This window comes from Colobus angolensis, unplaced genomic scaffold, assembly GCF_000951035.1.
Source record: "Colobus angolensis palliatus isolate OR3802 unplaced genomic scaffold, Cang.pa_1.0 Scaffold176, whole genome shotgun sequence".
NCBI lineage: Eukaryota > Metazoa > Chordata > Mammalia > Primates > Cercopithecidae > Colobus > Colobus angolensis.
Window position 1 is genome coordinate 3646431 of NW_012114888.1, and position 24415 is coordinate 3670845.

The 24415-nt window shown below is 39.0% G+C and overlaps 1 protein-coding gene across 1 annotated transcript in view; it reads left to right on the forward strand.

Moving 5' to 3' along the window:
* JADE3 (jade family PHD finger 3) overlaps window positions 1–24415 on the forward strand; it is an 83259-nt gene that overhangs the window by 27851 nt on the left and 30993 nt on the right. Inside the window, exons 4-6 of the mRNA XM_011938693.1 lie at window positions 14308–14498; window positions 17389–17600; window positions 23407–23574. Of these exons, the coding sequence (XP_011794083.1) occupies window positions 14308–14498; window positions 17389–17600; window positions 23407–23574 (571 nt within the window). The remainder of the gene's footprint in view (window positions 1–14307; window positions 14499–17388; window positions 17601–23406; window positions 23575–24415) is intronic.

The following is a 24415-nucleotide window of genomic DNA, read 5'->3' on the forward strand; positions in this document are numbered from 1 at the left end:
GCCCAGCCATGTACTTTTTAAATCAAGATAGAATTCACATACCATAAAATTCACCCTTTTTCATTGTGTGATGGTTTTTAGTATATTCACGGAGTTATACAACCGTCATCCCTATGTAATTCCAAAATGTTTTTATCACCCTAGAAAGAAATCCCACATCTGTTAGCAGTTACTAGTCATTCTTCCCTTCCCCCAGCCCCTGGCAATCACTGTATTAGTCTACTAGGGCTGCCATAACAAAATACCACAGACTGGGTGGCTTAAAGAACAAAAATTTATTTTTTCATAGTTCTAGAGTCTAGAAGTCCAAGATCAAAGTGTCGTCAGGATTGATGTCTGGTGAGGCCTCTCTTCCTAGTGTGTAAACAGCCACCTTCTCACTGTGTCCTCACATGGCCTTTCCTCTTCTGTATGTGCACATAGTTTGTGGGGGTGGAACTCTGGGGTGTCTCCTTATAAGGACACCAGCCCTATCAGACTAAGGCCCCATCTTTGTGACCTCTCATAACCTTTATTACCTACTTATAGGCCCTGTCTCCAAATAAAGTCATATCATAGGTTAGGTCTTTAACATATGAATTTGAGAAGGGCCTGCTGAGTTCCTGACAACCACTAGTCTGCTTTCTGTTCTTGTAGATCTGCCCGTTCTGGACATTTCATATAAATGGAATCATACAATGTATGGTATTTTGAGTCTAACTTTTTTCATTTAGCATAATGTTTTGAAAATTCATCTGTGTTACATGTATCAATATTCATTACTTTTATGACCAAATAATATTATGTTATATGGATATACCACATTTTGTTAATCCATTCAGCAGTTGATGGATATTTAGGTTGTTTCCACATATGGGCTGTTACAAATAATGGTGCTACAAGCATCCTCATACAGTTTTTTTTTTGTATTTTAATCAGGTCTTCTAGAAGAAAATTCATACAGGTTTTTGAATGCACATATGTTTTCTTTTCTCTTGGGTACATACCTAGGAATAGAATTATTGAGTCATATGGTAACTCCATCTTTAACATTTTGAGGAGTTGTCAAACTATTTTTTATAGCATCTTCAACATTTTACATTCCTGTCAGTAATGTGTGAAGGTTACATTTTCTCCACATCCTCTCTGATACTTGTTATTGTCTGTCTCTTTGTTATAGCCTTTCTAGTGGGTATGAAGTGTATTTCACTGTGATTATGATTTGCACTTGTCTAATGGCTAATGATGTTGAACAACTTTTCTTGATGTCCCTCTTAGCCATTTATATATCTTTTCAAGAGACCTTTTCTACTTTATCACAAAAAGCCTTTATGAGGTCAGAAAACACAAGATTTATCTTTGTCTTCTATGAAATGCTGCTGTTCACACAGCCAGAATGAGTCATCTCAGTTCACTTCTTGTAAGCCCCATCACATTCATTTGAGTATGTATGTCCTTGGCTGCTGAAAATCTGACCCTTTAATGAATAGGGCAACAAAGTTCCCTGACCAGCAGTGTTCTAGAATGTCCCATTTTTTAATACTGCATCCATGCATACCTCCTATGTTGTCTTTGGAGAAATTATTCAGATCCTTAACTTAATTCTTTTTAATGGGTAGTCTTTTTATGGTTGAGTCATAAGACTTCTTTACATATTCTGGATACAAGTCTCTTATCAAAAATATGATTTGCAAATATTTTCTCCCATTCTATTGATTCCCTTTTTACTTTCCTTATGGTGTCCTTTGAGGAACAACAGTTTTTAATTTTGGACCAGATGCAGTGGCTCACACCTGTAATCCCAACACTTTGGGAGGCTGAGGTGGGAGGATGGCTTGAAACCAGGATCTCAAGGCCATCATAGGCAACATAGCAAGTCCTCATCTCTACAAAAAATAAAACAATTAGCCAGCCATGGTGGCACATACCTATAGTCCCAGCTGTTCAAGAGACTTAGGTGGAAGGATTGCTTGAGCCCAGGAGTTTAAGGCTGCAGTGACCCATGAACACACCACTGTACTCCAGCCTGGGTGACAGAGTGAGACCCTGCCTCAAAAAAAAGTTTTTAACTTTGATGAAGTCCAGTTTATCTATTTTTTTTGGTTGCTTGTCCTTTTGATATTATATCCAAGAAATATCAAATATTGCCTAAACCAAGCTCAAGAAGTTTTACACCTATATTTTCTTCTAAGAATTTTATAGTTTGGCTATTACAGTTAGGTCTTTGATCCATTTGAGTTCATTTTTGTATCTGGCTTGAGGTATTAGGGGTCCAAGTTCATTTTTTTTTTAGGTGTGGATATCTAGTTGTCACAACACCATTTGTTAGGCAGCTTCCTTTTTGAAAATGATGAACACTGTACCCCAAACCCACCTACCTTGGTTCCATGTATTCCTTATAAGTCAGGCTGCTATGAAAGAAAGCATAGTTATTGAATTAGCAAGAAGTCCTAGTTTTATATTTTGAAATCTTAGTTCTTTTTTCAGAGACAGGGTCTCCTTCTCTGTTGCCCAGCCTGGAATGCAGTGGCACAATCATAGCTCACTGTAATCTTGAACTCCTGGGCTCAAGCAATCCTCCTGCCTTAGCCTCTCCAATTAGCTGGGACTACAGGCACATGCCACCATACCTAGTTATTTTTTATTTTTTTTTTTAGAGATGGGATCTTGCTGTGTTGTCCAGGCTGGTCTCAAACTCCTGGCCTCAAGCAATCATCCCATCTTGGCCTCCCAAAGTGCTGAGATTACAAACATGAGCCACTGCACCAAGCCAGTTTTATTTTTTTTTTTTAATCTCCTGTTTCACAAATCTACCAAAGTGACTTAAAATTTTTTTTTCTAGTTTGAGATGCTAATTTCTGTACTTGATGCTTCACTCTGTCCAAATACAAGGGAACTTTTTAAAAGTTCCTGGAATAATGGAATTAGGAGATGAAAATTAAAAATATAAACTTGGTTTCTCAACATAAGCACCATCAAGGTCAAGACACTTTTGTAAGCAATGATACCAGCCATTTAGTTTATCCCTAGAGAACTGAGCATCCTGGGAATTTAGCCATGTCAATGCAGTCTCTTTTGCATTATTAACTGAAGGAAAATGGGTACCCCTTAAAGATTTTTTTAAGATTAGAACACAAAAAGAAGTCAGAAGGAGCCAAAACAGGACTGTGAGGTGGATGCTTAATGATTTCCCGTTGAAACTCTCACAAAATTACTCTTGTTTGATGAGAAGAATGAACTGGAGCATTGTGATAGCAAAGGATGTTCTGGTAAAGATTTCTTGAACAGTTTTCTGTAAGGCTTTGGGTAACTCTTTCAAAACACTCATAATAAGCAGATGTTATCATTCTTTGGCCCTCCAAAAAGTCAACAAGCAAAATGCCTTGAACATCCCCAAAAACTGTTGCTATGACCTTTACTCTTGACTGATCCACTTTTGCTTTGACTGGACCACTGCCACCTCTTGGTAGCCATTATTTTGAATGTGCTTTGTCTTCAGGATTGTACTAGTAAAGCCATGTTTCATCTCCTGTTATAGTTCTTCAAAGAAATGCTTCAGGATCTTGATCCCACTTGTTTAAAATTTCCATTGAAAGCTCTGCACTTGTCTGTAGCTGATCTGGCTGTAACCAGTTTCAGCACCCATTGAGTGGAAGGTTTGCTTAACTTTAATTTTTCAGTCAGAATTGTGACTGAAGAATTGTGACTGTAAGCTAAACCAGTTGAGATGTCTGTGGTGTTGGCTGTTGTTTATGCTGTTAATCATCAGTCCTCTTTAATTAGGGCATGAACAAAATGAATTTTTTCCTTGCAAATTGATGCGATGTGAAAATGATGTGAATGTGGGCTTTATCTTCAACTTTGTCTCTTCCCTTCTTAAAACAAGCCAGCCATTTGTAAACTGCTGATTTCTTTGGGGCATTGTCCCCATGAACTTTTTGTAAAACAGCGATTTCTCCTTTCTTCTACCCAGATTTCACCATAAATTTGATGTTTGTTCTTGTTTCAATTTTAGCCAAATTTATATTGCTCTAATAGGTGCCCTTTTCAAACGGATGTCTTACCCTTCTTAGTGCCTGTAAAAGTTAGTATGAATTTATTTTTGTGTAAATTTTTGAAATCTACATATAGATTTTTATTTTCCATGAACTTTTTGAAGATATCTTATATGTTACTGTTTTCCCACCCTACATAACAAAACAGCATTATGTTAATTTTTATTGGTTAATTTTATAACTTTTGTGTTAGTTTTCCTTTTGTGTGTGTGTTGGTTGTTGTTGTTTTTATAGTTTACAAAACTCCTGGAAGTTAAGGAAGTGCCTCATAACAATATGGCTATTTACACTAATTGAGAGGGTGTTTAAACAGTTTTTGAAATTAAAAGATAGCTTTATTCTCAAAAACCATAAATAATAATGTTCTCTTCCAATGTAATTGCTAGGTTTAAATGAATGTAAGTGTTCTATAACAATCCCTTGCAATAATTATTTTTAGATTTAAAACTCTTATCTTCAGTGATTATGTATTACTATATTAGTAATTGTTGAATTGTAAAAATTATTTCCACCTTCCAGATTTTAAAAATTGTAAGTCAGAGTGCATTGAAAGCATGATGACATTCCTTAATTCTGCGCTAAAGGTTTTTAATAAAGTATGTTATAGCAATTCACAATAACATATGGAAAGTATCAGAATGTAAAAACAAAAAATGTTGAATGTATCACTTTGGGCTTGCTACTTCATATTAGTTTTGGTAAAATTAAAACCCAGGTGGTTAGTGACTTTAGTTTCTGCTGATGGAAATCTCACTTGTATGGAGAAAATATTACAAAATGTAAATCTATTAGAGAAATTTAAGAATGAATCTGGCCGGGTGTGGTGGCTCATGCCTGTAATCCCAGCACTTTGGGAGGCCTGTAATCCCAGCACTTTGGGAGGCCAAGGTGGGTGGATTGCTTGAGATCAGGAGTTCGAGACCAGCCTGGCTAACATGGTGAAACCCCATCTCTACCAAAAATACAAAAAAATTAGCTGGGCGTGGTGGCTCATGCCTGTAATCCCAGCTACTCAGGAGGCTGAGGCATGAGAATCGCTTGAACCCGGGAGACAGAGGTTGCACTGAGCCAAGATTGTGCCACTGCACTCCACCCTGGGCGACAGAGCAAGACTGTCTCAAAAAAAAAAAAAAAAAAAAAGAATTAATCTAATGTAATACAATGGTAAATTAAGTTAAAAATGTACTTGAAAATATTGGGAAATAATTCTTATGTATTGGAATATGCCAGTTGTTATAGCAAACATCCTCAAAAGTCTCAGCATCTTTTTTTTTTTTTTTTTTTTTTTTGAGACAGGATCTCTGTCACTCGGGCTGGAGTGCAGTGGCATGATCATAGCTCACTACAGCCTCTACCTCCCAGGCTCAAGAGATCCTCCTATCTCAACCTCCTGAGTAGCTGGGACTACAGGTGTGAGCCACTGTGCCCAACCAGTCTCAGCATCTTAACACAATGAAGTCTTTATATTTCGCACATGCCTCCATCCATTGTGGGTTTGAATGCGGATCCCTTCTGCCCCACACAGTTATTTAGGGACACAAGCTCTTTTTATGAATGGTGCCTTTATTTACTACGCATTCTCTTTTCTACTCTTTTCTACTCTCTAACTTCTGAATCCAGTCAGCAAGAAAAGTGTGTGGAGGGTTATACAGTTGGGATTTTTTTCTAGGGGGAAGCGGGGGTAGGCTTTGAAGTGACTTACCCACCTACATATCATTAGCCAGAACTCACTCCTATGGCCCACCTAATAGCAAAGGGGGCTGGAGAAAGCAGTCTTGCTATGTGCACAGGTGGAAATGGAAATAGGGTTTGGTGAACACCTAGCACTTCTCTGCTGTTCTTTGATAGTGGCATTACAAAGTCAAAGCTATGAGAGCACAGGAACCTTACTGGTTTTATTCACCACTGTAACCCTGTAGTTGATGCTATGATCTGCACTATACAGATTTCCATATAGTCTTAGGATCTTTCCACCTAGTGTCTCAGCAGGATAGTCTGACTTCTTACAGGCAGTTCAGGACTCCAAGAGTGAATGTTTTAAGAGGTAAGAAGTGGAAGGTGCTCATTTCAAAGCCTAGGCTCAGAAACTGACACAGTATTAATTCCACTCTATTTTATTAGGACAGTTGCAGAGGGCTCCCAAATTGAAGGAGAGGAAAATAGACCCCATTTCTCAATAAAAGACATATCAAAGGATTTGTGGCCGTCTTTGATCTACCACAGTTGTAGTATTTTTGATGTTTGTCTTTTTTTTTTTAAGAGACAGGTCTTGCTATGTTGCCCAGGCTAGATTCAAACTCCTGGGCTCAAGCTATCCTCCCACCTCAGCCTTGTGACGAGCTGGAACTACAGGCACAAGCTACCATGCCTGTCTTGAGTTACTTGTTTTGTTGCCTATAGACAGGTTAGTCAGCTAGAGAAACTTTACTAATAAAACCAAAGTACACTCTTGCTTTTTATTTATTAACTAATTTATAAGATTATCAAAATACTTTAGCATTTTATTTCCTAATGGACTTAGAGCAGTAATTTTGGATATATATATAAATTAATTGACTTGATCCTTGGGTGCTAGAATTACTCTACTCATGCTATAGTAACTGAAAATGGATGAGGGAGATATAAGAGTAGATAGAGCACATCCTTTCAGAATCTTTTTTCTGGCTTTCAGATGAGATTTTCTCATCTGTTTCACTGTTCTTTCTGCAGTTTTCCTGTTAGTTCAGTATAATGTATATATGTGGTGATTGAGGGGAGGGGTACAGAGATTACAGAGCCATCTTACACTGTAAATTATAGCTGCTTAGGTAAGCATTGACTACCAAAAGAAATTTTTCGAAAGTGAGTTCAACAAATAAAGATGGTATTAACCCTATTACATGTGTCTAGGTAGACTGAAGGCTTTTGAGTCATTAACAGCGAGCTTCAGATATTTCTTTTTGGGTATTCATTTATATATTTTAATCAGTTTCTGTTGCAGTAAGATTCCAATGGAAGGAAAACAGTGTTTCATTTTTTGTTGAAAGCAAACAAACATTGTAAGTTGTATAATACACAGTGATTAATGAAGTTTTACTCTGTGTGCATGTGTGTATGTTTTTAAAATTACGGATTATTATACCAATAAAAATCAGAATACAAAAAAATTAACTGTGTAGTATATGCTTATACACAAGTATATATGTATATATAAATAAATGGGATTATTCTATAACTTGCTTTTTTCACTTAACAATATATACTTCTGCATCGTTAATAAAACTGAAAGAGGAAATGATTGGATACAGATAGGTCCCTATTTCCCCTTGCAATGTAAATTCTGGACTTACTGGACTATGGAGATCAGTACTTTCTTTACTAAACTCTAGACTCAAATATATAACTGCCAATTCAACAGTTCCACTTGGATGTCCAGTAGACATCTCAGACTAAAAATGTCCCAAACTGAACTACTGATCTTCCCAAACCAGTTCTATTTGTAGTTTTCTTTTTTTTGTTGTTTTTTTTTGAGACAGAGTCTCTCTCTCTGTCGCCCAGGCTGGAGTGCAGTGGCCAGATCTCAGCTCACTGCAAGCTCCGCCTCCTGGGTTTACGCCATTCTCCTGCCTCAGCCTCCCAAGTAGCTGGGACTACAGACGCCCGCCACCACGCCCGGCTAGTTTTTTGTATTTTTTAGTAGAGACGGGGTTTCACTGTGTTAGCCAGGATGGTCTCGATCTCCTGACCTCGTGATCCACCCGTCTCGGCCTCCCAAAGTGCTGGGATTACAGGCTTGAGCCACCGCGCCCAGCCCTATTTGTAGTTTTCTAGGTTTAGCTGATAGAAAAATCTATCCTTCTAGCTGTAACTCTGTCTTTTCAGTTTAAGCCAAAATTCTTAGTCATCTTTGATTCTTCATTGTCTTATATCCCATAGTCAATATAACAGGATATCCTGTTAACTCTGTTTTCAAAATATATCCCTATTTCATATAGTAAGTCAAGAGAACAACCCCTAATGATAAATGGGAACACATGCCTGCCTCCCACTCCACTGCTGTATTTGGTAATCTAGGCCTCTCCCATCTCCCTGTACTCCCCTCACCCCATCTCCTTCCCACACCTCCTTTTTCATCCCATTTCAGGCAGCAGCATTCTATCACTTTTACTTTCAATTATGAGAATTCAGTAAGGAGCACAATGTACAGAGCACTTTCACACACGTTTATCTTATTTAAAATTTAAAACAGTCCTTTTGCAGTTGTGCCAGTTACTGTTGCTGAGGATAATTTGCCCCCAAACTTAGCAGCTTAGAGCAACTATGTTATACTCATTGATTCTGTGGGTCAGGAAATCAGATAGGGCACAGTGGGGATGGCTTCTCTCTGCTCCATGATGTGTCTAGGGCCTCATCAAAGAAGACAAAGTTTGAGAGTGACCCAATAGCTGGGCACTGGAATCAACTGAAGGCTTATTGACTGCATATCTGTGTAACAGCCCATCCCTGGGCTTGGATAACATAGACTACACATGGCCTTCCCATTAGTTTGGCTTCCTCGTAGCCTAACAACCTCAGCATAGTCAGATTTCTTACAGGCCTCAGGCACAGGGCTCCAAGTGCATGCATTCCTGCAAACCAGGAGGGAGCTGCATTCCATTTTATGACCCAGCCTTGCAGTTCTCATGGCATCACTTCTACTGATCAAAAACCATCACAAGCCCTCCCCTATTTAAGGGGAAGGAAGATAGACTTCACTACTTGATGAAGATGACAAAGTCACATTGTAGAAGAATGTGATATTTGGAAAATACCATCTGTCGCAGGGGTTATCATTGTCTTTTGTTTTATAGATTAAGTCATGGAGGCTTGGAGAGAAGTGGTTATCCCAGAGTGGTAGTATGAACAAGGGTCATCTTGGGAAACTATTCCTAGAGTTGTTATTACAGTAACTACTATCTAGTTAGTTTTATTTGTGTGTTTATAGATAAGGTCGCACTCTGTCACCCAGGCTGGAGTACAGTCGTGTAATCATAGCTCACTACAGCCTCAAATTCCTGGGCTCAAGTGATCTTCCTGCCTCAGCCGCCTGAGTAGCTTGGACTACAGGAGCATACCACCACACCCAACTCTTATCCAGTTCATTTTTAAGGCATTTATTTCAAACCTTTACAAAACCTACGAGGTTTTGGTTTTATGCAGCTTCTGCAGTGTTCACAAATGATTCTAATCCACTTATTAGGAAATGTAGCATAGTCTGTACCTGCCAAATATTTAGATCAACTGAAGAGACACTGAGAGGTCTCTGTATATAAGACACTGGAGGAGGCCATAGATCAGGTTAGAGTGACTGCAGTTACCTTTTTATTGCCTCCTCAGTTGGCACAGCAGTATCCACAGGGGCCAGAGGTAGTACTGATCCAGCCACTAGCCTTCCCTGGAGAACAGGTGTGATTGTGGGTCCTTTCACCAAAGGCTAGTCCTCTGGAAAGTTATTACAACATTCATTTACACACAAGCATCCAAATTGAAAGTTGAGGTTACCTCATCCTAACAAAATTGCTCATGCCTCTAGGCTTGTGAGCTTTTGCTGATTTGGTCAATGGTCTAGTGACCATTTAAAGAGTGTGTCAGGCCAGGCGCAGTGGCTCACGCCTGTAATCCCACCACTTTGGGAGTCCAAGGTGGGTGGATCACCTGAGGTCAGGAGTTTGAGGCCAGCCTGGCCAACATGGTGAAACCCCGTCTCTACTAAAAATACAAAAATTAGCCTGGCGTGGTGGCATGTGCCTGTAATTCCAGCTACTTGGGAGGCTGAGGCAGGAGAATCACTTCAACCCGGAAGGCAGAGGTTGCAGTAAGCTGAGATTATACCACTGCACTCTAGCCTGGGCAACAGAGTGAGACTTGGTTTCAAAAAAAAAAAAAGTATCTATATCCATAGTACATAGCCAAGAAAGAAAATCACCCATCCAGGGGGGATAATCCTGGGATTTCCTCCAGCTTTAGCCATGTTATATATACTCGAAGATATTGAAGCTGCATTTTAAAAATCCCAAACATATTTTTTCACTAATTCTCACATCCCTTCCCCCTCTATCATTATAAATACAGTAATTTCTCCTTGTGAGTTTATATTAACTTCATCTTTTACCCACATATTTTCTCGTAGTTGGTGTTACTGTTTTAGTATATAATTTATTGTCATGGACTTGGTCCTTAGATGCAGACCTTTAGTTCAAGATACACGAGGAAAGATGAGTGAGATGACATTGCTGTCATTATCATTATTGTAAATTTTGCATTGAAGTCTAATGTCCACACAGAAAAGTACACAAAGCTGTACAGCTCAATGAATTTTCACAAATTAAATGCACTCATTTATCTGCCACCCAGATCAGGAAATAAAACATGGCTGGGCACAGTGGCTCATGCCTGTAATACCAGCACTTTGCAAGGCCAAGATGGGAGTATCACTTGAGCCCAGGAGTTCAAGACTAGCCTGGGCAACACAGACCCCATCTCTACAAAAGATTTTAAAACTAGCCATCGTGGTGGTGTGCACCTGTAGTTTCAGCTACTCAGGAGGCTGAGGTGGCAGGATCACTTGAGCCCAGGAGGTTGAGGCTGCAGTTAGCTGTGGTCATGCCACTGAGAACTGCCTAAAAAAAAAAGAAAATATTACCAACATTCCAGAACCCCTCCTTCTTTTCCCTGCCAGTAACTGACCTCCCTCACCTTAGGTAACAGTTTTGACAGTTTTTGAGCTTCCTATGAATAGACTCCTACAGTATACAGTCATTTGAGACTGGATTGTTTTGCTCATCAGTACGATTTTGCCATCCATCCATGCTGTTGGATGTAGTAATTCATTAATTTTCACTTCTGTGTCATGTATTGTGTGAATATGCCATATTTTTTATTCTGCTCTTGATACATATTTGGGTTGTTTCCAGTTCTTACGTACCATAAAAATGCTGATATGAGCCTTTTTATTCATCATTTGTATGCATCTGTGTACACTTTGCTAAGTATATACCTAGTGTGGGTTTGCCAGATCGTGGGTATGTGTATGTTCAGCTATAATATCTGCTGCCAAAGTGGTTGTTCGAATTCACACTCCCACCAGCAGCATAAGAGATAATCTGTTTTGTCCATTTCCTTACCAACATTTAGTATTTTCAATTTTTGGACTGTCTTTTTAAGTTTAATTATTCTGGTAGATAATAGTGATTGTAATTTCAGTTTGCATTTCCGTGATAACTAATGAGGTTGAGAACCTTTTTAAAGTTTATTTGCCATCTGGATAGCCTTATTTGTGAAGTATCTATTTAAGTTTTTTGCCCAGCTTTTAATTGGGTTGTCTTTTTCTAATTAATTTGTAAGAGTTTATTATATATTGTAGATGTAAGTCCTTTGTTGTCTATGTTCAATTGCACATATCTTCTCCTGTCCCATGGATTGCCTTTTTATTCTATTAATTGTCTCTTTTGATAACCAGAAGTTCTAGTTTCATTTTTCAGTCTCTTCCTTTATGATTAATGGCTTTTGTGTCTTATTTAAAATATCTTTGCCTGCCCCAAGGTCATAAATATATTCTCCTCTGTTTTATTCCAGAAGTTTAATGAGCATATTAGTATACAAAAACATTTATAGCCTGCCTTGTTCCATGTAGAATTTGAGGCAATTGAGACGAATAGTTAGCAAAATGGTCTTCCTTTTAGAAAAAGATAACTCTTGACAAAAAATTGGATATTCTCCCTTCTAGGCCATGCACTAAAGAAACATGACATATTTAATCTCATAGTCTCTGAAGAATTCATATGTCTGTCCTACCCTTTTTAGTTGGGTATGTTTCAGTTGGAAGCAGGCCTCTAACAGCAATTCCCAAAATTTTAGTTTCAATTAATATTTGAGGTTTCTGCATTTTTCCTCAAATATTTGTTCCCTTTGGCTTTAAAAACTTCATATGGTAGAAAAATTAAAATGTGCAAATGTGTGTAGTTGTTATTAGCTTTATTCGGGTTCATTATTTGGAATCAGAGGCTTTTGGAAGAATGCTTAGGAGGCAATATTCTCTACATTTATAGGGTGGACTATGCCTGTGTATATTTTATGTGTATTCATTGGAATATGTTTATGTTTATAAATCCTTCCATATATGTGATGATGACTCTAGAGTAAAGAAAACTGGCTCCAGAAGCCTTCCGGAGAAATGATTTTCATTATTTTATGATATACATGTGTTTGTTTATTTTTTTAGATGGCCTACCTTGTTCTTTAAAATTGCCACAGAATAGTAATCCAGATTTTTCTCTTGGTTAAATTTTCTGAGGCCTCATACAGTATTTAAACTACCAATAATAACTTGGCGTGAAAAAAATGTATTCTTTCTCTGGTTTCCTTGCCTTGAGCTCTTGGATGTCAGGAAGGGTGAGGGGAAATATCAGTCTGCTTGAGCTTAGATTTATGGTTGCTATTGTGTATGGATGGGAAATGGATTGAGTGTGCATAGCTCCATGGCCTCTTGGCTTTTAACTCATTTGCATAAATAGTGAAAATAATAAGGAATATAAAAACAATAACAATGATGTTATTGAGCATCTATTTTTACTATACACTAAGCCAAACACTTCATCTGCTTTTTTCTATATAATTGTTATAATAGTCCTACAAGTTTGACGTTTTTTTCCCTTCAACTTTTATTTTAAGTTCAGGGGTACATGTGCAGGATGTATAGGTTTGTTACATAAGTAAACGTGTGCCATGGTGGTTTGCTGCACAGATCATCACATCACCAAGCTATTATGCCTAGCATGCATTAGCTATTCTTCCTGATGCTCTCCCTCCCCTCACTGACAGGCCACAGTGTGTGTTGTTCCCCCTACCATGTGTTCATGTGTTTTCATAATTCAGCTCCCACTTATAAGTGAGGATATACAGGTTTTGGTTTTCTGTTCCTGTGTTAGTTTGCTGAGGATAATGGCTTCCAACTCCATCCATGTCCCTGCAAAGGATATGATCTCATTTTTTTTATGGCTGCCTGGTATTCCGTGTTGAATATGTGTCACATTTTCTTTATCCAGTCTATAATTGATGGACATTTAGATTGATTTCATGTCTTTGCTAGATATTATTTTTTATCATATTTAATGATTGTTATCTTTACTTTTTAGCTAAAAAAACTGAACCTTATATAAAGTAAGTGGCCAGGCACAGTGGCTCATGCCTGTAATCCCAGTGCTTTGGGAGGCCAAGGTGGGCGGATCACGAGGTCAGGAGTTCGAGACCAGCCTGGCCAACATGGTGAAACCCCTTCTCTACTAAAAATACAAAAAATTAGCTGGGCATGGTGGCAGGTGCCTGTAATCCCAGCTACTTGGGAGGCTGAGGCAGAAGAATCACTTGAACCCGGGAGGCAGAGGTTGCAGTGAGCCAAGACCGCGCCACTGCACTCCACCCTAGGCAACAGAGCAAGACTCCATCTCAAAATAAATGAATAGACAAACAAAGAAGTAAAGTAATAGCCTGAGATCACCATGTAAGTGAGTGGCAGAAAAAAACAAGCCTCTGTGAAACTAAAGCCTGTTTTCTTTACAGAAAGAAATACCATCCAGTATTGTCTCCATGACAGAAAATTATTAATTTGGCTGAAATATATCTTTGGTATGGGATCTGGCTGTGCCTTTCCACCCCCTCCCAGGTTTCCTCTTCTAAATAAACTTGGTGGCCATTTGTACCAAGAACACACTAACGTGACAACATTTTATTAGAATGAATGGGCCGGTCGTAGTGGCTCATGCCAGTAATCCCAACACTTTAGGAGGCCAAGTTCGAAGGATTGCTTAAGGCCAGGAATTCAAAACCAGCCTGGACAACATAGTGAGACCCCGTCTCTTACCCCCCAAAAATCTTTCTAAACGTTAGCCAGGCATGGTGGCATGTGCCTGTAGTCTCAGCTACTTGAGAAGCTGAGGCAGGAAGATCACTGGATCTTTAAGGCTGTGGTAAGCTATGACCTTGCCCACTGCATTCCAGCCTGGGTGGTTGAGCAAGAGCTTGTCTCTAAAAATTTTTTTAAAAATTAGAATGGTGGGAACCAGGATCCATGAGGGTGAATAAAGAATATTGTTAGCAGTCAGTGAGTTAACAGCATATGACAAAACTAAATTTGTAAAACCATTTGCTTTCTAGCAAGGAATCTGCCATACCTCCCAGAGGGCATTTAGCCATCCGTTCAGTGCCTGGAATCTGTCATTTGTTGATTGTTATCATTGTCTTTCTCTTGCTTTTCTAGGATTATAGCTGAGAAGGTAAAGGACGTTCTGTTTATCCGACCCCGGAAGTATATTCACTGCTCCACTCCAGACACCACAGAGCCTGGCTACATCAACATCATGGAGTTGGCAGCATCTGTTTGCCGCTATGACCTAGATGACATGGACATCTTCTGGCTTCAGGAACTCAATGAAGACCTTGCAGAAATGGGTAAGTTCTTTTCTCACAAGTAAGTTGTGATTTAACTCATTTTTTTTTTTTTTACGTTATCAGAACCTTTAGCTTTTTATTTTGTTGCCTCCTTTTCTGGCCTTTTCATTTATTTTTCTCGTTGATTTTATCTTATTTCAGTTAGATATTTCTTCAAATGCATACATAGAAATAGAGCAATAACATTTAAATATGACCTTTTCTTTCCTTATTCATAGTTAATGGCACAGATCAAGGATAGCATGTAGGTTTCATGAAGTTGTTTCCCAATTCAGGAAGTTTGAGAGTGGCCATAGCTGATTGGACTTCTGGTTGAGAATTCTGAGACAGGTTCCTGGCCTGAAAAGCAGTGTGATCAGTGAGCAGGGCCAGAGGTAGAGGCCCCTCTGGCAGGGGGTTGGAGAGAATCTCCAATTTCAGCCTTGAGCAGCACCACTGCAACTGACAGATTACTGTGACAGTACCCCTTAATGCAGGACTTGCTGCCTGGAAGAAAAGTTGGCAGGCCTAGGGCAAAACATTCACAAAGCAGTTCTTAGCTACTTCCACAGAGTTCTAGAGTTGTCATACAATTTTCAAAAAATAAAATGAAACAAAAGCAAATAAATTTATGTTTACATACGGAAGTAAACATAATTAATGCTTTTAAAGGAAATGTATGCCATACAATACCATACCAACAATACTGAGAAATGCTAGGCTGAAAGATAACTCATTTTATACTTACACACAGTTCTTGTTCATCTGTTTTTAAGTCTCCATATAAGATATGTTGAAAGATGAATTTGATCTCATTTTTGTTTGAATCACATTTTATTTCATTTTTGTTTGAATCACATTTGTTCATTGTTAGTATAAGGATCAGTGGTTTTTCTTTTCTTCCTGCCCTCCCTTTTTCCTTTCTTTCTTTTGAGGCTAGTATCTGAATGCACATGAATAAAAAACTAAAATTATATTAAAGCAGTTTGGCATGGGGAATGATAGTTACTCTGCCGGTAACCAGTCCTTATTCCTTGATTTTTTAAAGCTTTTTGTTTTGTCTTTTCTTGCTCTGCCCCCTAAGAGGAGAGGGGAGTGGTAAATTTAGGGTGGCAACCACAAAGAGAAGGGAATAAAAGACTGACAGAGAAGTAAAATCAGAATATGAGGACATAATCAAATGGATCCATGGCTCAATGTGCGCTTGTGTTCATAATGCATGTAATATCCATAGATATCGCAATCATTACAAGGCTGCCTTTGGCATGAAACTACCTTATTATGAGGTTCCTTTGGTATTTTGTAACTAATTCTCCTTGGATGAGTTTTTTAAACAAACTTTTTGTTTTGGAATAGTTTGATTTACAGAAAAGTTGCAGTTAGTACAGGGAGTTCTCATATACACCTCACAGTTTCAGTTCCCCTAATGTTAACATCTTACTTTACCATGGTACATATGTCAAAACTACAAAACCAACACAGGTACATTACTATTAACTTCAGACTTTATTGGGATTTCAAGGATTTTTCCGCTTACCACCTTTTTCTGTTCCAGGATCCCATCCACTATACCACATTGCATTTAGGCTTGAAAGAATTTTAAAAGAGGATTGCAGTATCTGAAGCTTTTCTTTAGGGTGAATGATATTGCAGTGAGGTATCTAAGAGCTTAAAGTAAACTTTTTAAAAACAATATTAAGCGTATTACGAGTTAAGGACTTTTTTGAGTGCTGACTACATATTAAGCACCATACTAAGCAATTACTTCATCTCAGCTTCACAACAAATCAGTGGGTTTCTTATTATTATACTTATTTCATAGATAAGAACACTAAGCCCTAAAGAGGATAAATAACCTGTCAAAGTTTACATAGCTAATATGAGGTAAAGATGGAATTTTAATCCAAGTTTTGTTGTAACCAGACCCTATATTCCTTTCCTCCAAAAAAAAAAAAAACTGTGTAACTTGTCTTGGCTGGAAAAATGAAACATAAGGCCTGGGCAGTTTTTGGTTTCATAAGTAGCCACAACCTTAAAATGATAGTTTATGTGGAATTCTAAAGTTTCCTAGGACATCTTATATTACAAATGAAGTGGAATACTTGGGTACGTTTGTTTTGAATCATTTTGAGGATTATTCCTGAGTTTACAAGTTGTTAGAATAAATACATAAATGCTCTCGCAAAATTTGATTAGTAAGTGTGGAAGGCTAAGATAAAATAAAGATATAGCTGGAAAAAGGAATCAGGAAGCAAAGAAGGTAATTTCAGAATTGAAGTTAGAGCTTTGTGACTATTAATACGTTTATATGTTATTATAGTTTGCCATTGAAAAATATTAGATTTTTTTTAAAGTCATATTTGAAAAACAAAATATTTTATATGTGTAATCACCTACACATAGGACCTAGAATTTTCTATTATGGGCTTCATACATTTTCATATGAAATTTTCCTTGTATAATCATTAGATATGCTCATTGAAGCTAACTTGCTAAGAATGAATTATTATGTCCAAATAGTTATGTGATTTTAATTACTATTCTACAAATTATCGTGTCCAGAATTATAAAGCTTGGTGAAAGTCCTTCTACAGTGGGAATAAGAGAAAATAGAGATTTAAGAGGAGACTGGCTAGAATTTGGACAAGAAATCGAAAGGGTCAGTAATATATCTTCTAAGGAACATGGTGAAATGTATATCTCCTTTCATGTGTCAAACACTAATACATGATTATAGGTAAATTTTAGAGTAGCACTAGCAAAAGATTTTTTGAAATCTGGTTGTTTTAGAGCAGGAAAGAGATGTTTTTATCCTTTAGAATCCTACCCACTCCTGCACTGGGCTCACAGTAGGTGATTTGGGAATGACAGCTGACTGATGGGTTGATTGATTGTTTGTATTTCTGTGCAGGTTGTGGGCCAGTTGATGAGAATCTTATGGAAAAGACAGTAGAAGTCCTGGAACGCCATTGCCATGAAAATATGAACCATGCTATTGAGACAGAGGAAGGGCTAGGCATAGAGTATGATGAAGATGTGATCTGTGATGTGTGCCGGTCTCCAGACAGTGAAGAAGGGAATGATATGGTGTTCTGTGATAAGTGTAACGTCTGTGTGCATCAGGTTAGTGAGAGTGGAGACCGTCACCTCCCTACGGTCAGCCTTTCTCAAGCTCAGTGATGATCTCCAGCACCCATATCTGGGTAGCAGCTTGGATTTAAGGGTGAAAATAAAGATTTGGCCTGGTTGTTCTTCAGTATTTCCTCTAGAAACAATACTTCTTATGACCACCAAGATGACTTGCTGACTAACTTTACCCCATGGGGCTAAACCCAGGTCTTTATTGTGTCACTTTGTGCCCAGACCATTGGGATTGCCTTGTTCAGTTCTCCACTAGGCCCCTGCCCCAGGGGGATCTCATTGCTGCCTGTCTGAGGTCTCTCCTCTGCCTTCAAATCTCCATGGCCTCATGAGGTTACACCCATGGTCAGTAACCTTGGTGAGTTTACACTTCCTACAAATAGAAGTCCAGACTCCTTATCCTGGCACTAAAGACCCTCCCCGTCCCCTAAACATGCCACTCCTAAGAAGGTCTACCCCACTTTTAAAGATCACAGAATTTTAGAACTGCAAAAGACTGTATAACTTGGCCGGGCGCGGTGGCTCAAGCCTGTAATCCCAGCACTTTGGGAGGCCGAGGCGGGCGGATCACGAGGTCAGGAGATGAAGACCATCCTGGCTAACACGGTGAAATCCCGTCTCTACTAAAAAATACAAAAAACTAGCCGGGCGAGGTGGCGGTCGCCTGTAGTCCCAGCTACTCGGGAGGCTGAGGCAGGAGAATGGCGTGAACCCGGGAGGCGGAGCTTGCAGTGAGCTGAGATCTGGCCAGTGCACTCCAGCTTCGGTGACAGAGCGAGACTCCATCTCAAAAAAAAAAAAAAAAACTGTGTAACTCTTCAATTTTACATAATACCAGGAGAGGTGAAGTGACTTTACCCAAGCTGGTTATTTGTCATTCTTTCTACTACACTGCCTTTTTAATTAATAATGATTATGATATCAACCCTCTTCTCAGCTCTTTCCATTTTTTTCCCCCACAAGCACTATGCTCCAACAAAGTAAGGTTACTCAAGGTGCAGTGATGAATATTCCTGACACTGTCCTATCTCCCATGTTTCAACTGCACTCCAATTTGTAAATGCCTCCTCCTATCTCCCAGCTATCAAAAATCTACATATTTTTCAAGGTCTAGTTCAGATCTTTTCTTGAACTCCCTTGCCCTAAGTGGTTTTTCATTCTTCTGAACCTGTTTATATTTCATTCATTTTGTTAATTTATCTAGCAAATAGGTACAGTACTCCATGGGCCAGGATTGTGCTGCATGCTGAGGACACACTCAGTGATGAAGAGAGGCAGACATGGCCTCTGCCCCCAGGGAGATCATAGTCTGGTGTAAGAAATATAAGGAAACCGCCAATTTAGCATCATATGCCAAATGTTTTTAGAGATATAAGTCCAAGCTGCTGTGGAAATGCATCTGTGAGAAATGAGGGTCAGGGACAACTTCCAAGAGGTAGCATCCAAGCTAAATCTTAATGTCCAAAAGGAGATGTCAAGTAAACCAGCAATGTGTGTTCAGGCAGAGAGGAGAAATGTTCAGACAGGGTAGTGAAAGCAGGGAAAGTATGTCAGAGGCAACTGAAGGCTTCAGAAACTATAAAGTGGCAGAGTAGAGTAGGGAAGGCATGGAGAGTGAGGGTGGAGAGGGATACAAGAGACATGTGTAAAGGACCTTCTGACAAACTAAGGAACTTCAGTTCTGTCCTGTCAACCCTGGAGGATGTGATTTGTATTTTAGAAAGATCATTCTGGCTATAAAATGACTAAAATAATTAGAATAGATAACATAGCAGATAGAAACCAGGGCTTAAGATTATTTTAATTCCCTGTGCCACCTAACCTAACCACCCTGTATGTAAAAGGTACTCAGAATTATTATGTGACCAATTGGGTCTTTTTCTTCATTTACCTTTAACAAAGTGAATTTTGAAAATTTGTCTTCACTTGACCAATTATTGGCATTTATATCAGACTTTAACTGACAGCAGAAAATGTTTACCACTTAACTATGAACTTAAGTATTAAATCTCACGACACAAGCCCACAGTCCCTTCTCTGCAATTCCAAAATTATAAAGTTCTGAAAACCACACGTTTTTGCTGAAGTTTCACATCAGAACTGATTTGAGGACAATACCAGAACCTACCCAGTATGAGGCCATTTGTAGTCCTTATCCATTTTGTGTAAATACTCATATATTTTGTTAGAGAACTATTAATGTGTTTGGTTATATGGTATTGCCCCTGGTCCCACTGGGGACTTAGGTCATATACTATATATATACTTTCCTAAGATCTGAGCAATTCTGAATTTCCTAATTTTTCTTACCCTAGAGGTTTCAGATAAATAATTATGGATCTGTAGTAGGCTTAAAAGGAATAACATAAAGGTCATCTGTATATATTTCCTATGTTTGTCCTTTACAGTTGGGACAAAATAGTAAGTATTCTCAGGTTCTTTAACAAAATCAAATGTAGCATAATTATCTCCAATGCTATTTATTAGTCTTGAAAACGATTCCGGTAATGACTATAAATGATGCCCCTTTCTCACATAGAAAGAGATGAGATGACAATAACTGACCAGACCTTGCAGAATGTAAACTGGTATGTATTAAAGCTGGGACATTAATACCCTATAAAGTTTCACATAAGAGATTCTTCCAAAGTGAGTATATTTACTTGGATTCTAAAGAGATACTTAGCTTAGGGCTCCCTCTGTTGGCTGAAAAGTGACTTAAAATGCTTTGGAAGCTTTGGTTTACTACCTAACAGAATGGGGACATGTTGACATCTGAATTTATTAAACATGATTTTTCTTCTTTACTGACACCATATTACATTTCAGTGTTTGTTCTTCAGTGACAAAAATGCACTTATGGTCAGTACTTTAGAAGAGATGTGTACATAAGTAGCCTTTAGATTTTAACAATGAATTTACAATTTTTTCTTTAAAAAAATGTGAAAGTTGGGCCAGGCACAGTGGCTCACACCTGTAATCCCAGCACTTTGGAAGGCCAAGGCGAGTGGATCACGAGGTCAGGAGTTCGATACCAGCCTGGCCAATATAGTGAAACCCCGTCTCTATACAAAATTAGCTGGGTGTGGTGGCATGCACCTGTAGTCCCAGCTGCTTGGGAGACTGAGGCAGGAGAATTGCTTGAACCCAGGAGGCAGACATTGCAGTGAGCCAAGATTGCACCACTGCACTCCAGCCTGGGTGACAGAGTGAGACACCATCTCAAAAAAAAAAAAAAAATGTGAAAGTTAGGGCCATTCCAAGTCCTTTTACATGTATCTATGATCTTATGACCATGAGTAAGTCCACAAAAGGGCTCAGTAAATGATATTCTGCCCAATAGACTGGCCAGGAGCTAAAGGATATTCCAGGAGCCAGCCTCTGACCTCTCTTCTGCCAGTCTGAAAGAGACTCTATTTTAGGGAGGAAACTTGCTTTCATTTCCTAGCAAACATTCTGGGCCTCAGACAAAGAGCTTTAAAGGGTAGAAACCTTATAAAATGATGCCTTGCTGTTGTGAGAGGAGCCTACCTAGAGTCCAGCTTCAATTCTTGAGCTAAACACATTTGTTCTATCCAACCACCTACTCAGGCTCAGCATAGGAAGCATTCAGGTAAATTGATGATAACAGCTCTACCTCTAGTGACCTTAAAATCTCATTGAGTTCTGTAGGCCAGGGTTAATTAAAAGAAAAAAATTACTAAAATCTCACTGAGGAGAGGAAACACAATAGCAAGTGTAGAGAAAAAGAATACATGATGCTGGCCGGGTGCTGTGACTCACACCTGTAATTCCAGCACTTTGGGAGGCCAAAGTGTGGATCAGTTGAGCCCAGGATTTTGAGAGTAGCCTGGGCAGTGTGGCAAAACTCTGTCTCTACAAAAATTAGCTGGGCAGAGTGGCACATGCCTGTGCTCCTAGCTACTCGGGAGGCTAAGGTAGGACGATTGCTTAAGCCCAGGAGGTCGAGGCTGCAGTGAGCCAAGATCATGCCACCTCATTCCAGCCTGGGTGACAGAGCAAGACCCTGTCTCAAAAATAATAATAATAAAAATAAAGAACACATGATGTTGACTGTGTACCTGGTGAGGGAAATTGCATGGAGTGGAGGACGGGAGTCAGGCAGTGGGACAAACACAAGGGGCTACAGTGACCTAAGCAGGTTTTTTGGAGGGGCTTGGAGTTTGAACCAGGTCTGGAAGGGTGAGAAAGGTCCAACTATGCAAAGAACAGTTAGCCATTTAGAGCAGGGAAACTGCTTAGACACATGGACATGAAAATGAGAATGACCAGTTATGGAGAAAACCAGGAGGCCTGCCTGTCCAAGTCAGAAGCCCTGTGTTTGGGTATAGTGGGGCATGAGATCGGATAGTGAGGTACAAGGAGCAGCAGGCTTTAGATAAGGAACCAGCAAACTTTTTCTCTAAGGATGCACTGTAAATATTTCAGTCTTTATAGGCCACATACAGTCTCTGTTACATATTCTTCTCTTTACAACCCTTTAAAAATGTGAAAACCATTCTTAGCTTGTTGGCTTTATAAAACAGACCTTGGAAAACAGCCAACCCCTAGTTTGGATGGTGGGGGGCAGGTAAGAGTAGAAGGAATATCTAAAGGGCTTGCCACTGTACAATGGTATGAATTCTTTTAGTGAGGACAATCTGGCAGCCAAGTAGAGGAAGGGTTGAAGGTACAAAGGGGGAAAAAGAAAATGCAGAAATTAATCAATCCAGGCATGGCATAATGAGAACTTGGATAGAGCAAATGGTGAGGATGGAGAGGAAGGTCAGAGTCTTGGGGCCACTGTAGGGAGAATAGCAAGCACCAGGTCAGCAGATGAAAGAAAGTGAATAATACAAGTCTAGGAATTTGGATCTGGAAGATAGGAAGTATGGTGGTGACATGGAAAGAAGGAATTTGGAAAAGGACCAGGTTGTGGGGGGCAGATATTATGGTAGCTGTTATAACTTGAATCTGAGCTGCGGGTGAATTTCCTGAGGCAGATAAGTTTTGAAGCTGCCATATTAAATCAGTTAGTCTCTAATAGAGTAGAGCAGTAAGGAGGAAATGATGGGCAAAATTGGGGATAGCCAAAAGGAAGTCTAGAATGTTTCCCAAACTAATCTCCAGTCTTTCACAATAATTCATTTATTTATTTGTCCAACTTCATTCCATAAAGGATTTGAAGCACCTTCCAGAACTCATTATGAATTACTGTGATTAGTGTAATATTCTATTCAAGATTCGTTCACAAGTTCCTGTTTCTTCAACCCAAGCAAGCAATTGCTATGATTTACTGAGTACTTTTTATGCACTAGGCGTTAATAGGCTTTTTATAAACGTTAGATCATTTGCTCCTCAGAAGTTTCATTCTATTTTCTAACATTTTTTTCTTGATCACAACAGTGTATGATTTTTAGGAAATGTTCAATAAGTGTTTGACTAATTATAATACATTGTCATTGAAGAAACTTTAGAAAACAGACCAAAAAAATGCTGTAATCACAACACTTAGATAACAGTTGGGCTAATGATTGGCTGTATCTCCTAGTCTTGTTCTATCATCCTTAAAGTCAGTTCTCATGGACAGACATGCTGATCTTAGGACAGATGGTGGAAGTTGCTTTTTTGAGTATTTTTAAATCACTCGATACTGGATATAAACTTGTTCAGCTTTATTTGCCTTTCTCCCAAAAGCGGAGGATACTCTGTGACTGTGTATCGGAACAGATACCAACCCTGGTGAGAAGGTACTGACCATTCTCCCCTTTCCTCCTCGTACCTCCAGGCCTGCTATGGCATCCTCAAGGTACCAGAAGGCAGCTGGTTGTGTCGCTCCTGTGTCCTGGGCATTTATCCGCAATGTGTGTTATGTCCAAAGAAAGGTGGAGCCATGAAGACCACCAAGACAGGGACTAAATGGGCTCATGTCAGCTGTGCCCTGTGGATCCCAGAGGTAAGAATTCATCCAGGCCTGTGAGACCATTTGCTCCAGGGTGTCCCTGTTCCCCACAACATTCAGACTGACTCAGGCTTAGTATGGAGATGCTTCATGCTTGCCCATGTTTCTGAAGTAATGGTACTTCCACTTGAGCTACCTCAGATCCTTCTTGGATGCACACGTACATGTAAGCCCATGCTGATTAATATATAGGTGGTATTCCCGTGGTGTTTGGGATAATACCCAAATATGTACATGATATTTGGGTATATCATGTATAAATTGATAAATTTGTATGAGAGGAGAGACACAAAAGACCAGGGTGTGAGCAGCAGGATTTTTTAAGGTAAAACTTATGTTTAGATGCCAAATTTTAAGTGTAGAGTTTTGTGATATTTTACACATGTGTGTATCTGTAACCACAACTCAGACCAAGACATGAAATACCTAAAAATAGACATAAAGCACCCCAGAAAGATCCTCTATGCCCACTTTCCAGTCTCTATCCCCCAAGAATAACCACCATTTTTATCTCGATCATGATAGATTAATTTTGTCTGGTTTTAAACTTCATACAGCATGTATTCTTTTCGGTCTGGCTAACACTCCATGTTGTGGTGTGTATCAATAGTTTATTCCTTTCTATTGCTAATATTCCATTGTATGGATATACTCTGATTTATTCACTTTCCTTTGATGGCATTTGGGTTGTTTACATGTTTAGGCTATTACAAATTGAGCAATAGCTCTTTGTCTACTGTGATAGATGCCCTTTACCTTTTTTTATTTTTATTTATTTTATTTTTATTTTTGAGATGGAGTCTCGCTCTGTCGCCCAGGCTGGAGGGGCAGTGGC